Here is a 15,439-nt window from a genome sequence, read left to right as displayed (position 1 = left end):
GTGGTAATGTCAAGATTAATGAAGTGATATTTTTCCAAAGCAGAGTGAGTCAGAAGTGCACCAGTTAATATTTTGGAATTGCATATTTTGAATTATATAACTTACAGATTGTATCTGTAACAAAAAGTAATTCTCTTTATATATACATATATATACATATATATATATACGTATATATATATTATATAAGGACTGCTTCTCAGAGTGCAGTCCTTCATGCACAGAGGGATGGCTCTGATTAATCACTACAGTAATCATGCTTATGGCATGTGCTACAGCACACGTGTGTGTGTGTATAAAGTTTCACTAATATTTTAAAGTATGTAATGTTGGCTTTTCTTGTTTGTTTCTGTCACTTACTATTTGTATTCTAAACTTCAAGGTGTGGGTGGGTGGGGAGGGGGTGTTGAAAATAAAAAAGATCTGAAACAGACTATTAAAGGGCTGGTTTTATGTGATCTCACATTGAGTTTTCATTTGTATTTAGATATTGCTTCTGCATTTGTGGCACCTGTGGATCTCCAAGCTTATCCAATGTACTGCACTGTTGTGGCATATCCCACAGATCTCAGTACCATTAAACAAAGACTGGAAAGCAGATTTTACAGGTTAGATCCAAGTCTCTGTTACTTCTATAAAGTAGTGCCAAACAGATCTTTTTGCTTGTCTTTTTATAGGATAATATCTAACAAAGAGATTGAAATAGATTGACTGTGTCCATCTGTCTCACCATGCATCTATCCTTCATCTAGGTTTTCTTTTTTAAAGTGTTAAAGTAGGGATTGACCAGCAATTTTTCTTGATGTGAATTTAAGAATATGCATATTGTTCAAGTGCCTAGTCCTGCAGTTGGCTCCATGTGTGTGGATCCAACTGCAGGATCAGGGCATATGTCTATAAAGTGATTTTCAAATCAAAGTAATTGCATTTATGCTTTTAAAATTAAACAAACTGACTGAAAATATTCAGTTTACTGTTTAAAATGATAAATTGAAAAAATAGGCAGAATATACCTTACGCCATTTTAATGTATTTATTGGCAGTTTATAGTAAGAGTCTGCACATAACACATACTTTTAAAAGAAACTGTTGGCTTGGCAATTTAATCCCTTTATAAAAGTCTTATTGAATTAGGACACCATTTCATTGATTTTGCAGACAATTGTTTGAATTTTGTTTTAACTTGTTAGCACAGTTTTCATCTCTTTTCCTAAATGATGGCTTTGTTCAGCAAATTGTCTTTAATATTTAGTATTTAATTATCTGAGATAAAGTATTGTTCTATTAAAATACTTTGTGGAAGACTGCTCCTCTTGAATTACAGAAGATATTTGCTTTGAGAATTTATCCCCTCCCCCTGTGCATATGGTATGTTGTTTTGCTACTTGGGCTGAATCTGAACATTAATATGTAGTGCGCCTTGTATACTCCTACATTACTAGGATGCCATTCTAATGTAAAACTGTTTTTTCATTGTCAGAGAAAACGTACATCAGAGGCTTTTGAACAACATTAGATATTTACTTTTTTTCTCTCTTACTTCCACCCCTAGCCCATTTCTCTCTTTCTTTCTCTGGGTATTTTTACTGGAAATCTTACTGAAATGCTATTGCAAACTTAGAAATTCTTTATTAAAATTGCCAAATACACATCTACTGTTCTGTTCTAAGATAATATGTTCCAAGATGTATGTCTAATTTTAAAAAATAATATTAATCATAAGACAATATTTATCTGCCCAAGGAATTTTATGCAAACTGAAGATTTGGTTCTTCTTCAAGTAATGTGCCTATAGATGCTCCACTTCAGATGCATGTACACCCCCTGTGCTTTTGATCAGAGACCTTCAATAGCAGTGTCCATTTGGCCTGCACAAGGGTCCCGTACCTCCTGATGCACCACATCAAGGCTATATAGGTCTGTGCAAGAGAACCACCCTCAGTTCCTTCTCAACTGCCTTGGTCTGAGACAGACCCTGAGCGTGTCTGCCTCAAGTGTGCCTCAGCTAAAAGAATTTTTCCTAATTGCTAGTTTAGTTCAGTTGAGTTTGTTAGTTAGATTAGATTAGTTTAGTGTTGAGAGGATCAGTTTTGTTCCTCTCCCCTGCCTCTGGGGTGGGTTGCCGAAATGCACCACCTCGGATACACAGTGTACCCCTATCTCAATGACTGGGTCCTCGTGGGACTCTCACAGTGGGAAGTCACCTCTGTGATCCTTGCCCTTCGCCTGCTGTTGACGTCTCTAGGTATATGCATCAACAAGGACAAGTTGGTGCTGACACCTACACAGAGAATGCACTTGATCGGCATGCGTCTCAACTCCGTTGCAGCCAGGGCTTTCCTCATGGCAGACTGCTTCGCAACACTGACATCTACAGACCCAGCATGGACCATATGCAGACCAGAGTTGTCCTTCCCCAGACCATGCTATCTTCCCTCACATGATGGACTGATCCTTCCAAGGTCTTAATCGGCATCCCCTTCGCCCCTCCCATACCACAGGTCACCATCATGACAGATGCCTCCCTTGCAGGTTGGGGAGCCCACCTGGACCACCACACCCAGGGTCTCTGGATGCCAAGGGAGGCCAGAATTAACATAAACGTGCTAGAGCTCTGGGCGGTCCGTTACGTATGTCAGGCCTTTCTCTCACTTGTCCAATCCCTCCACGTTCAACTCCTTTCCAACAACATCACAGCAGTCATGTACGTCAACAAGCAGAGTGGCGCCAAGTCTCTCTCCCTCAGCTCTGAGTCTGTATGCCTCTGGAACTGGTGCATTAAACACCACAGAATGCTTCAAGCCATGTACCTCCCAGGTATCTAGAACTCCCAGGCCGACGCACTCAGCTAGACACTCTACATCAATCACGAGTGAGAGCTACACGACGCTACACTACAGTACTTTTTCGAGCTCTGGGGCACCCCGCAATGGGACCACTTTGCCACTTCCGAGAACAGCAAACTTCCTCTCCATTGTTCCAGAGGGGCGATAGGGGAAGACCAGTAGGGTGACGCTCTCCTCCTCCCCAGACCAGAAACCTTCGCTATGCCTTCCCTCCCATTCCCTTTCTTCCGCAAGAGCTATGCAAGATTTGCAGACACAGAGCCGCAGCACTACTTGTAGCCTCGTCGGATCTGGTTCATAGACATCCTTTGACTCTCCACCCGCACACCGATCTGCCTTTGCACACTCCCAGATCTATTCACACAAGATTGGGGGAGACTCTGGCATCCCAATCCAAGCCCTCTTCACCTCATGGCCTGGTATTTGGATGGGTGTCAAGGGTAGACCAGGCATGCTCCATCCTGGTGCGGCGAATCCTTACTCAGAGCAGGAGAGAATCCACCAGGGCATGCTTCCGAGCGAAATAGAGACACAGTATCTATACCAGTTGTCCTGAACTTCTCACCCTCAAAATGTCCGACATAGCCCTCGCTTCTGTACGGGTGCCCCTAGCAGCAATCAGTACCTTTCTTCCCCCTGTTGACAGCACCTCGGCCTTTACACACCCCATCACTGTCCACTTCATGAAGGGTTTACTCAATACTTCCCACCAGTACTAAAGCCCACACCCATATAGGACCTTAATCTCATCCTTTCCGCTCCCACAAAACCATCCTTTGAACTGTTGGCAACATTCTCCCTCTCCCACCTCTTGATGAAAGTGGCATTCCTGGTAGCCATAACTTCAGCCAGGTGGGTCAGTGAGCTGGCAGCTATGATGGCAAATCCCCCCCCCCCACCACCACCACCACCACATTCCACAATCACAAAGTGTCCCTTCGACTCCATGCTAAATTTTCTCAAAGATCATGTAGGAATTCCACATGAACCAGTGCATCCATCTACCTGTTTTCTACCCAAACCACACACTTCCCACACTGACAGGGTCCTACACTCCCTCGATGACTTTCTACCTTCACAGGACTCGACCCTTTCACACATTGCCAAAGCTCTTCATGGCCATTGCCGAACGGTCCAAGGGTCAAGCTTTCTCTTCCTAACCAGTCTCCAAATGGGTATTGGGTTGCATCCAAGAATGTTACAAACAATCTGGTGTACTCTCACCTGCTAGAGTCTACACGAGCACGGGCCACCATATTGGCCTCACTAGCAGATGTGTCCTGGCAAGACATCTGTCAAACAGCTACTGGGCGGTTAGTCCACATCTTCACAACACATGCCCTCAGAACGGCTTTCTCCACGAGTTTCTCCACTCGCTCAAAGATTCAGAAACAATGCTTCACTTGCTGGGCATTTATACCCATGTTCCCAAGAGGAAGCATCATAGACAGGTATATAGGTCAAGACCAACTCTTCAGCCCGTTTATCATTAACTTCTTAGGAGTCACCATGCAAGAGACAGATGGTGTATAGATCTAAGAATCCAGCCTTTGCAACATCCACTGCTGTTTCATGCTCTAACTCCCAGGTAAAGTTTCTTTTGATGGGAATGTTGAGACCTGTGTCCCTTTATTGATGCCTCTCCTGTCCCCTATTCAGATGTTTGGAGGCCACCTTACTCAATTTGTCAAAAACTGGACATCCCAAACTACAAACAAATTGTTTTAGATCTTATCCATGGTGACTGTTCCAGTTTCTGACATCCCTTACCCAGTTCCTCTTCAGGGATCACTCTTACAATGGGATTTTACAACAGGAAGTGAACTCCCTGCACCTCAGGGGAGCCATAGAAAAAGTTCCACCTCAACACCACGGGAAAGGATTGTATTCCCCTTACTTCCTGAGTCCCAAGAATAATGGAGGCCAGTTCTCAGTCTGTGTCAGTTAAGTTTATCCAAAAACTAAAATTGCGCATGATCTCCTTGGCATAGATAATTCTCTCGTTAGAGGAGGGCAAATGATTCATGGCTCTTGATGTGAAAGATGCATATTTTCATATAGATATTCATCCAGCTCACAGGAGTTTCCTTGGGTTCCTCTTTGATCATGACCATTACCAATTCAGAGTCCTCCCCGTTGGTCTGACCACAGCACCGATGGTGTTTACAACAGTTTTCTAAATTGTGGCTGCTGGGATGAGAAAAGAAGGATTTACAGTCTTCCCATACTTTGATGACTGGCTTTTCAGAGGCAACTTAGAAAAGGGAAGAAGGGGAATCCAGAGAACTACAGATCGGTCAGCCTCACCTCAGTCCCTGGAAAAATCATGGAGCAGGTCCTCAAGACATGCATTTTGAAACACTTGGAGGAGAGGAAGGTGATCAGGAACAGTCAACATGGATTCACCAAGGGCAAGTCATGCCTGACCAACCTGATTGCCTTCTATGTTGAGATAACTGGCTCTGTGGATATGGGGAAAGCGGTGGACGTGATTTACCTTGACTTTAGCAAAGCTTTTGATACAATCTCCCACAGTATTCTTGCCAGCAAGTTAAAGAAGTGTGGATTGGATGAATGGAGTATAAAATGGATAGAAATCTGGCTAGATCGTTGGGCTCAACAGGTAGTGATCAACGGCTTGATGTCTAGTTGGCAGCCAGTATCAAGTGGAGTGCCCTAGGGGTCGATCCTGGGGCCAGTTATGTTCAATATCTTCATTAATGATCTGGTTGATGGGATGCATTGCACCCTCAGCAAGTTTGAGGATGACACTAAGCTGGAGGGAGAGGTAGATACGCTGGAGGGTAGGGATAGGGTCCAGAGTGACCTAGACAAATTGGAGGATTGGGCCAAAAGAAATCTGATGAGGTTCAACAAGGACAAGTGCAAAGTCCTGCACTTAGGACAGAAGAATCCTATGCACTGCTACAGATTGGGGACTGACTGGCTAAGCGGCAGTTCTGCAGAAAAGGACCTGGGGATTACAGTGGACGAGCAGCTGAATATGAGTCAACAGTGTGCCCTTGTTGCCAAGAAGGCTAATGGCATATTGGGCTGTGTCACGGGGTTGGGACTCACCACCTGGCGCCTCCTACTGGTTGTCTCGGGAATTAGCTCTGTCCAGTGGAGCGCCCCCTCCTGGTGGTGTCCCGTCTGTCGTCTCGCCCTCGGTTGGCGTGTCCAGACCCGCGTTGCTCCCAAGCTCGCGGCGTCCTCTTCGTGCCACTGCCCTTCGGCAGTGCCCCTTAGTCCATCCTCGCCCTGTCAATCAGCTGCCTCTCTGCGTCCTGGCCGATGTGGCCAACTGCACCCTCAAAGTCACTCCCCTCTTGGCAGGGGGTTGGTGCAACTCTAGCTGGCCGCTCCGTCGGCCGGGTGCAAGGCAAGGGGGAAAGAGGGGGACCCAGGCCCGCCCACTGCTCTGGGTCCCAACTCAGGGACCCTCTAGTGGCAGCCGTCCTGCCCTCCTTCTCTCCCTCCGTCTGTCCACGTCCCTGGGCCGCTTCCCCTTCGGCCCCTAGCACCGGCTAGGCCCTTCCCTTCAGGGCCTGCAGCCTGACAGACTCCGGGCTGGAGTTACCCTCTGCTCCCCTGGGCCTGCCCAGCACTGCGCTGTCCCAGGTGCTAGTCTCCCAGCCTGGAGACAGACCCTCCCCTGTCGAAGGCCTGGGACAGACTCCCTGCTCCTGTCCTGAGCAGCCTTCTTATAGGGCTGAGCCTGGCCCTGATTGGCTCCCTCCAATCTGGGCCTTGATTGGCTCCCTATAAGGCCTTCCCTGACTGGCTCCCTATCTGCGCAGGCCTACTGGCCTGCTGCAGCCCAAATTCAGGGAGTGGGGCAGCCGCCCCACTACAGGCTGCATTCGTAAGAGCATTGCCAGCAGATCGAGGGAAGTGATTATTCCCCTCTATTCAGCACTGGTGAGGCCACATCTGGAGTATTGCGTCCAGTTTTGGGCCCCCCACTACAGAAAGTATGTGGACAAATTGGAGAGAGTCCAGCGGAGGGCAACGGAAATGATTAGGGGTCTGGGGCACATGACTTATGAGGAGAGGCTGAGGGAACTGGGGTTATTTAGTCTGCAGAAGAGAAGAGTGAGGGGGATTTGATAGCAGCCTTCAACTATCGTAAAGGGGGGTTCCAAAGAGGATGGAGCTCGGCTGTTCTCAGTGGTGGCAAATGACAGAACAAGGAGCAATGGTCTCAAGTTGCAGTGGGGGAGATCTAGGTTGGATATTAGGAAAAACTATTTCACTAGGAGAGTGGTGAAGCACTGGAATGGGTTACCTATGGAGGTGGTGGAGTCTCCATCTTTAGAGTTTTTAAGGCCCCGCTTGACAAAGCTCTGGCTGGGATGATTTAGTTGGGGTTGGTCCTGCTTTGAGCATAGGATTGGACTAGATGACCTCCTGAGGTCTCTTCTAACCCTAATCTTCTATAATTCTATTACTCCTAAAAGGAGGTCCACAGGGCAACCAGTGTTCTGCTCAGTCTTTTACCTTCCTTAGGTGTCTGCATCAATCACAAAAAATCCATGTTGGTCCACATGAGGTGCATAAACTTCATAAGGGTGACATTAGACTTAACTACACAAGAGCGTATCTACCTCTCAAAAGGTTTCAGGCCACAAGCATTCTCATGCACAAGATCTCTATTAGACCCAGGACATCAGTCAGAACTTGCCTTTCCCTCCTTGGCCACATGACTTCATGTGCCTATGTTACACCGTTTGCCAGGCTACATCTACAATGCCTAAAAGCCTGGCTTCTCAGAGTATTCACCAGAGAAGGGCACCATGAACAAGGTCCCAATTCCGCTCATTCTACTAGGCTCTCTTGTCTGGTAGACACACCAAAACCTGAAGCAACCATCATTACTGATGCCTCCCTTTTGGGTCACAGTGTGCACATGGGAGATCATATGGAACAGATCGTCTGTACCTCTATGAGTTTAGAATGCATATCAGCTTACTAGAACTCAGCGTGATACATTGAGCCTGCAATGCCTTCCTCCCATTCATCCAATCCAAACACTTTCAGATAATGTTGGTCAATATGACAGCAATATCTTATATAAACAAGCAAGGGGGAATGAGATCTCTCTTTGTGCATCACATCACATAACTCCATCAACACTATACTTACCAGGGATGCAAAATTCCCTAGCAGACTGCCTGAGCAGATGTTTTTCCACAAATCACGAATCAGAGTCATGATTTGGTTCTCAGTGACATGTTTGCTCAGTGGGGAATGCCAGCCTGACACCTTTTCACCTCACGTGTGAACAGGAAGCTTCCTCAGTATTGCTCCAGAGCATCCCTGGGAAAGACTTGTTGGGAGATGCCCTCATGTTGTGGAAGGGCCACCTGGCATATGCTTTCCCTCTAGTTCCTTTGATACCACATTTTTTCCCTAAGATATGCTGAGATAGAGGGCAGATCTACATCGGCACAGAGAGCTCTGCGTCGGTATATTTACTCCACCTCATTGCACCCACTGGCTCCATGCTCTACGATCCATCTGTCCATGAATGTGGCCTTTCTGACAGCCATAACTTTGGCCAGAAGAGTCAGTGAACTGGGAGCGATTATGGTCATCTGTCTTGGATGTTTTAGACATAACAAATCCTGCATCTTGGCAGGGGGTTAGACTCGATGACCCTTACAGTCCCTTCTAACCCTATGATTCTATGGTGGGCCCACCATATACTACCTTCTATAAAGAAAAGGTCTTGCTACGTCCCCTCTCCAGATTCATACCTAAGGTAGTTTTTGAGTTTCATATGAGTCAGGTCATCCACTCCCCTGTATTTTTTCCTAAACCACGTGCCTTGGAAGAGGAGAGAGGACTGCATTCTCTGGACATCCAGAGAGCTTTGGCCTTTTATCTGCAGAGAACAAGGGACATTACAAAGACACCTAAACTATTTTTTCCATAGCGGAACGATCAAGAGGTCAACCTATATCAGCGCAGAGGCTTTTGAAATGAATCTTGGGTTGTATTATGCTTTGTTATCAACTATCTGGCATCCCCCCACCAGAAGGGGTAAAGGCTTATTCCACCAAGAGCAAGCTACTTCAGATTCATCTCTGAGAGAGAGACCCATATGAGATAAAGGAAGGCAGTGTGATGGGGTATACAAACCCCACACTGGTCAACAAGGGGTTAAGGAGCTGGTCTGGGCATGTAAGGGATGCACAGACTGGAGGAGGAGTTTAAAGGAAGCAGAATAGCTCATTTGGGGGCAGACAAGGGAAGAGCGCAAACCTGCAACTCACAGCTCCTGAGAAGAGCTGAGGGAAGGCAAGATCTCGCCCTACAACAACTGCCCAAAGATCTCTCCCTGATAGAAAGGAGAACCTGCTTCAGAAACACCCCTGTCGGGAGACATTCCTCTTTCTCTTGTATGGACTCAGTTTGTGTTAACTCACCTAGTTTTGTTTATGGACTACCCCAGCAGGGGAGACACCTGGAACTGACCTGGCTGAGGGCCAAGCAACAGGAGGAGGCAGCCGCCACCCTGAGGAAGAGGGAGCTATCACACCATGCACAGCCACAACGAGCTGCCAAACAATGAGCTTGACCCCCTGCACATCTCCTTGCCTCAAATGGTGAATTTTGGACAGTCGTGCAGTGGTAGAAAATGGCCTAGGGAAGGCAGACTTAAGGCACATGTGGCTGTCAGACCTTTGATCGTCCTCACAGGGCCCTGGGACAGAGCCCGGTGGAGTGGGTGGGCCCACTTCTCAGTCCTCGCTCCCACCACCTGTTTGACTACAGTTTGTGGCTCTCCCATACACATAGGAACCATCACTCAAAGAAGAAATATAGGTTACTTTCCTGTAACTGGAGGTTCTTCAAGATGTGTGGTCCTTGCCTGTATTCCATTACCTGCCCTCTGTCCCCTCTGCTGTGAATTTGTTACACTGTGGTCAGAATGGAAAACTGGAGAGGCAGAGACCCACACCTCCCTTTTTGCCCTCAGCTGGGAGCATGAGGAGAGCTACAACATACATGCAAGCCAGTGGACACTGCTTATAAGAAATTCAGGACTCAGGTGCCTGAGTATCCACTTGAGGGATACAGATAGGGACCACACATCTCGATAATCTTCCAGTGTTATTTGGCGTATACAATCCGGTCAAACCGAGCCACAGCATTCTTATCAACAGTGTTCAAGGCATGAAGACCTCCAGGAAGTTGAGTCATTTTATAGTCCTCAATGATGTGTGTCATGGTTTGTGGCTGCCCACATTGACATAGTGGACTGTCTCTAAAATGCCACCGAAATTCCGCTGCAGCACAAATTCCATGTCTGGTACGAAACCAGTTCAGAAGACTCCATTCCCTTTGTGGTAAATCAAACCCGGGTTGACATTGTGTGGGGTCCGAGACAAGATAATTTGTCACTTTCTCTGCATACCATGAAGCTTGCCATGCATCCTCTGCCGTAAATACCTCACCTGGTAAACTTATCCACAACGACTGACATGAAGGCTGATGACCATGTGGTGGATTAAACAAATCTTTAAACAGTAGATGTAGCATATCACACAGTTTTGTCACGAGCTTTGCTACACTTTCCTCTCTGCAAACACTGCGCAGAGCAATATTGCAGAGTACTAGTAACTCTGGTAGAGGAGTAGATTTAAGTATGCCTGAAATGATACTCATGGTGGAATTAAGTTGTACGTCGATCATCCTTGTGTGAGACCAGCAAGCCCATACTGGAGCGCAATACTCCAGTACTAAATAACAGAGTGCCAAGGCTGAAGTGCATAATGTTTGGGCGTTGGTGCCCCACGTTTTGACCTTAGTCACTGTCTTTGTGGTCATGATATGTAAGAGTTCTATCCAACGTGACACACCTAGATAGACCGTGTGTGACTCATGCTTTATTTGCCGACCATTGAGAACTATGTTCCGCTCTCTGCCCGTTTCTGCATGATGTAAGTGGAAGACACTTGACATAGTCTACTTGGTGTCAGGTGCCATTGCTGACCGTAATCAACCATAGCTGCATTCAGAACCCTCTCAAGTATGTCAAAGGAGTGTGACTGAGTGCCAATGCATATGTCGTCTGCATAAACAAACTTGCGAGACCCGGTATATAGTAGGTCATTCCAATATAAGTTGAATAAGGTTGGAGATAATATTGATCCTTGCAGGGGCCATTCTTCTGGTGTCTCCAAGAACTTGTTCTATCACCAGTATGCACACGGAAATGGTGATTTCTCAAAAACAGAGCCATTGCACGTACTAACCAACTTGGCATAGTTCTAGACAATTTCACCAAAAGGCCCATGTGCCAAACCATATTGTATGCTGCGGTCAGGTCAAGGAATACTTCCAGTTACAGGTAAGTAAGCTCCATTTTCTTTGTACTGTATTTTGCTTCTTGGTAAGATTTCAGTTTTATTTTCCTTTATAGTAGTTACGTAAACTTGTTAACTGCATCTCCCCTTGTGAAATCTCTGGTAATTTGCCATGATATTTACTTGGGACATGTCATTAGCCTTTGGAAACAAGAGACTGTTAAACTTAAGCCTAGCATGTTACCACTGTGTAAGGAAGACCCTACACTGTATTTTTCACTGTATTTTTAGCACATTGTAGAATTGAGTACCACGTTCACACAAAGCACATTTACGTAGTCGTCTTAGTGTGCATATGCACTCAGTAGAATATATTAATCGGTCTTCCAGTTCACTCTGTCTGGTTTCATAATTATGGGGGGGGGGGCGGGGGGGAAAGTTAAGACATGCTTCTTAGCAATTCCTTCCATAGTACTTTGCAATTGCAACAAAAATGGAAGTTGGCCCTACTCTCAATTTCCATACCACTTTTAAGAATGAATTTAGTTTGAAATGGGGGGTGTCCTCATTTTTTGACAATCACACAACATAGAAAATATTAATAGTTGCATCAGTTTTTTAAAATGCATTTACTTGTGCTGTGATTGCAGGCAGGGACTGCTGTTCTGTAACTGGGGGCTGTATTCATCAGAGCTACATTCTAGCTGTTGCTCTAGGACTCTGCCTATGAGAGGAAATTTTTTGTCCCCTTAACCGTCTTCTTTAGGAGGGCAAGGACCAGGCCTGGGCAACAGAGAAGAGCTATAGATAGCCAGCTGAATTGCCTGGGAAGCATGGGAGTACATTCCTCTGAGCCATCTTCTGATTGACTAGCAGTGAGGGTCTCAAAACTCTCCCCCCATTTCACTCACCAGCCACATACCCTCCCCATGTACATCAGACACACATGTAGGAGCCAGAAGCAAGAGAAAACTGCCTGCTGTTGTCCAGGTAGAGAGCTATATAAGAGTATATGATTTCTTGCTCTAACCAAGAACTGTAATTTTTGGCTGTTACTCCTTTTTTAAACTGCTTGAAAGGAGATATGGGAGACTTTTTTAAAAATTTTAACCCAGATATTATAATATGTAACTGTTCAATGTCTTTTCTATGTTTGTTTTTTTCCTTCCCCACAAAGGCGGCTTTCTTCACTTATGTGGGAAGTTCGGTACATAGAACATAATACACGCACGTTCAATGAACCAGGAAGCCCTATTGTTAAATCTGCCAAATTCGTTACAGATCTTCTGCTACACTTCATAAAGTGAGTTGATGAACAGATCTAATATTTTTGTTCTATTTTCTAACAATAGATAAAAAGTGACTAGTAGATAATTTTGCATGTTAATGTGAGCCTGCCATCTACTTTACTGAAGGTCAGAAGTGCAAAACATTTATCTTTAGAAAGGGAGAGGGGAAACTCAAGGGCTATGTAAAGAACATTATGTCAATTACTGCAAAATAGGATTCCGTTTAATGCACTGGAGTTTATAAAACAAAACATTTCAGAAACAAGGAATTGAATAATGACAAATTAGAAATTGAATCTGGACATTAACATCCTAAGGCTTTTTTTTTTCAGGAAATATTTATGTAGAATATCAAGAAATATTTGAAACTTTCTAAAAGCAGAAATATACCAATTACTCTTGAAAAGGAAATTTCAATATTAAATTAATTATGATATATAGTCTGATTTTTCATTTCCTACATAAGCTTTCTGACAAGTGATAGATTTAGTGGTTTATAGAGGGCATAGATACGAAAATAATCTCTTTAACACAGTATTAAAACATGGAGCTAATAATTCAACATCTGTAGGAATTTCATTCTAAAACCTTCCCGTTTAGTGTAACTAGAGCTAGTTGGAAAATGGAAATTGTGTTTCATGAAAAATTTGTGTGGTTTATAAAACATTTCATTTTTGATTAAAATTCTAAATAAAATATTTTGAGAATTTTTGATGTAAAAACCTACTTTCAATTTATTTTCTTCCCCCTCCACTCCTTTCTCCAGCGGGGAAAAAAGTAAAGGGAAAGTTTAAAACAAAAAAGTAAGGGAGTGATTTTTCAGTAGTGCAGTCCTGGCCTCTTAAACCAGATGGGCCCTTCCAGTCTCATACTAAAATTCAGTAGAGAATAGGAATAAGAGTCTTTGTCAGCATTTTATTTGTTTAACAATTTATTAATATACTGTGCCATCTTGATCAGGCCTATCTAGTCATTCTACCTCATTCTACTGAGGGAGTAGATCAAAGAGCATTAGAGAATTGTTAGTGTGCGGCAGAAGGGTCCATACGAACAATTAGTATGCAGCAGGGAAGTGACAAGTAGATTTACATCCCAGTTTGTCACCAACTAAATGTTTGTGTAGACAAGTCCTTAGACACATTGTGTAAGAGCTGTCTCGTCCTTAAATCACAGAAATGCTTACCCAGATCTTGTTCGTTGTTAGGAGCCACACATAGAGGTATATGTCTATACTGCAGTTAAACAGCCCTTAGCCCGAGCCTGAGTCAGCTGACTTGGGCCATCCACAGGTTTTTAGTTGCAGTGTAGACACACCAATACTCAACCAAAGAGCTCAAATTGGGGCAAGGCAGGTGCCTGATAGCACTAGTGAATCAAAGAGTCAACTAGGTAAAACATCCTTCATAAGCCTCTTGCACAAAAGTAACACAATGGGAGCTGAAGAACAAGATTCTGTACAAATTTCAGTAAAAGATAATGTCTGTAATCCCACATACCCTTTGTGAGGGGAGTCCTGCAGAGGTGCAAAGTCTGGAATTTTGATTTGGCCAGCAATGGCAATATAAGCACATGTAGCTGACTCCAAACCAATATCTTGGGGGAGAGAGGCGCATGCCCAAACCCTTCAGCTTGATATTGTGTAATAACCATCCCTTTTTCTGTTTTGGATAGGTTCTTATACCATGCCCACCACCACAGTACATGAGCGCCTTCTAGTAGTACATTAAGCAACATGACTACATATCTGTCATGTGGTGTTTGTTCTCTCATCCTCTCCCCAGACAGAGAAGTGTGTGTAGTAGCATGTGTTGTTTTGGTCAGGTTCTTTTTTTTTTTTTTTTTTCTTGCTGGGCCTGGTCCCACTCAGTCCCTTTTTGTTCCTCATTCAGTTTCATATAGTCGCTCACTCACTGCTTGCTCTCTGATTTCCAGGCCTCTGCTTCTGTAACTGGGGGCTCATTACTCCCTCCCAGCGCTAGGCTGGCAGCTGCCTCCATTTGGGAGAGGAGCTGCCACTTCTACAGTCACAGCACAGTCTTCCCACCCTGAACATATCAGGCTCCCCACAGCCAAAAGAAGAGGATTGGGGTTGGGGCAGTGACCAGGTACTTTGCAGTGGGAGTTCAGCAAGATAAATCCTCGGGTACCAGTAAGGGGTAGTAGGATCCCCTCTATCCTGGGTTGGAGAAGCTTCTCTGCTGCCTGGCAGGGAGGAGGGCATCTCTCTCACACAAAATTGAGATGCTTTTGGTGCTGAGGCCGCTACTACCCAAAGCCTCTGCATCTCCTCTTCCTGACACCAGACTTATTAATACACACACATTCTATGTTGTGTATCGGTTAAAGGTCAGTCTATACATTATATTCCTAACACAAAAGCAAGGAAATAGTTTTAAGACATCAGCAATATATACCCCCTGCTCCTCCATCCACAGAGACACCACCCCTTATTACTAGAATAACCACTACACAATGTTAACTCTACCCGACTAGGCGTGCCAGCCTTCCAAAGTCACTGCCACTACTACCAGAAACAAGCCAGGCTTCTCTTTTTTCCTTTTCTCCACCTCTCCCTTGTGTGCAGTTCTGGAAAGTCTCACAAACTCCTGTTTGGGGATGGCAGTGTAGAAAAGCTGGCATCCAAGCTGGTTCAGGCCTGAATGGTTTCACAACGAATCCTGGTCTTTGACAGAATTACTGGTCTTTGTCAAAGATCCTCTTTTCCAATACAACACAAATGCCCCTACATTAGCAAAAGCCATTCCCCATGTACCATTTGCAGATGCAGGGAACGTTACTGGAGATGTATGACAAAAGGGAGTGTTGTATTCCTTTCTTAAAGTGTTCAAAAAGGCTTACACATACCTCATCAGAGAATGGAGGTAGCAAATATACTTCATGTTTTCCATCTGTTAACTGCTGGGCATAAGGATTTGGATATGAATAACATAATTAATCTTTTTCTTTTATTAATAAAATAATTGCATAA

General features: G+C 44.7%; 1 protein-coding gene and 1 long non-coding RNA gene across 3 annotated transcripts in view; one reads left to right on the top strand and one right to left on the bottom strand.

The window, feature by feature from the left end:
* The window catches only part of LOC135876850 (uncharacterized), a 1,011,314-nt gene that overhangs the window by 611,170 nt on the left and 384,705 nt on the right, over window positions 1-15,439 (bottom strand). The window lies entirely within an intron of this gene.
* Window positions 1-15,439, top strand: part of PHIP (pleckstrin homology domain interacting protein) — a 342,291-nt gene that overhangs the window by 305,590 nt on the left and 21,262 nt on the right. Inside the window, exons 31-32 of the mRNA XM_065402211.1 lie at window positions 488-608; window positions 12,339-12,464. Of these exons, the coding sequence (XP_065258283.1) occupies window positions 488-608; window positions 12,339-12,464 (247 nt within the window). The remainder of the gene's footprint in view (window positions 1-487; window positions 609-12,338; window positions 12,465-15,439) is intronic.

The sequence above is a fragment of the Emys orbicularis genome, chromosome 3 (assembly GCF_028017835.1).
Source record: "Emys orbicularis isolate rEmyOrb1 chromosome 3, rEmyOrb1.hap1, whole genome shotgun sequence".
Classification (NCBI taxonomy): domain Eukaryota; kingdom Metazoa; phylum Chordata; order Testudines; family Emydidae; genus Emys; species Emys orbicularis.
The sequence above is the reverse complement of the archived record's forward strand: the minus strand, read 5'-3'. Positions and strand labels throughout refer to the sequence as shown.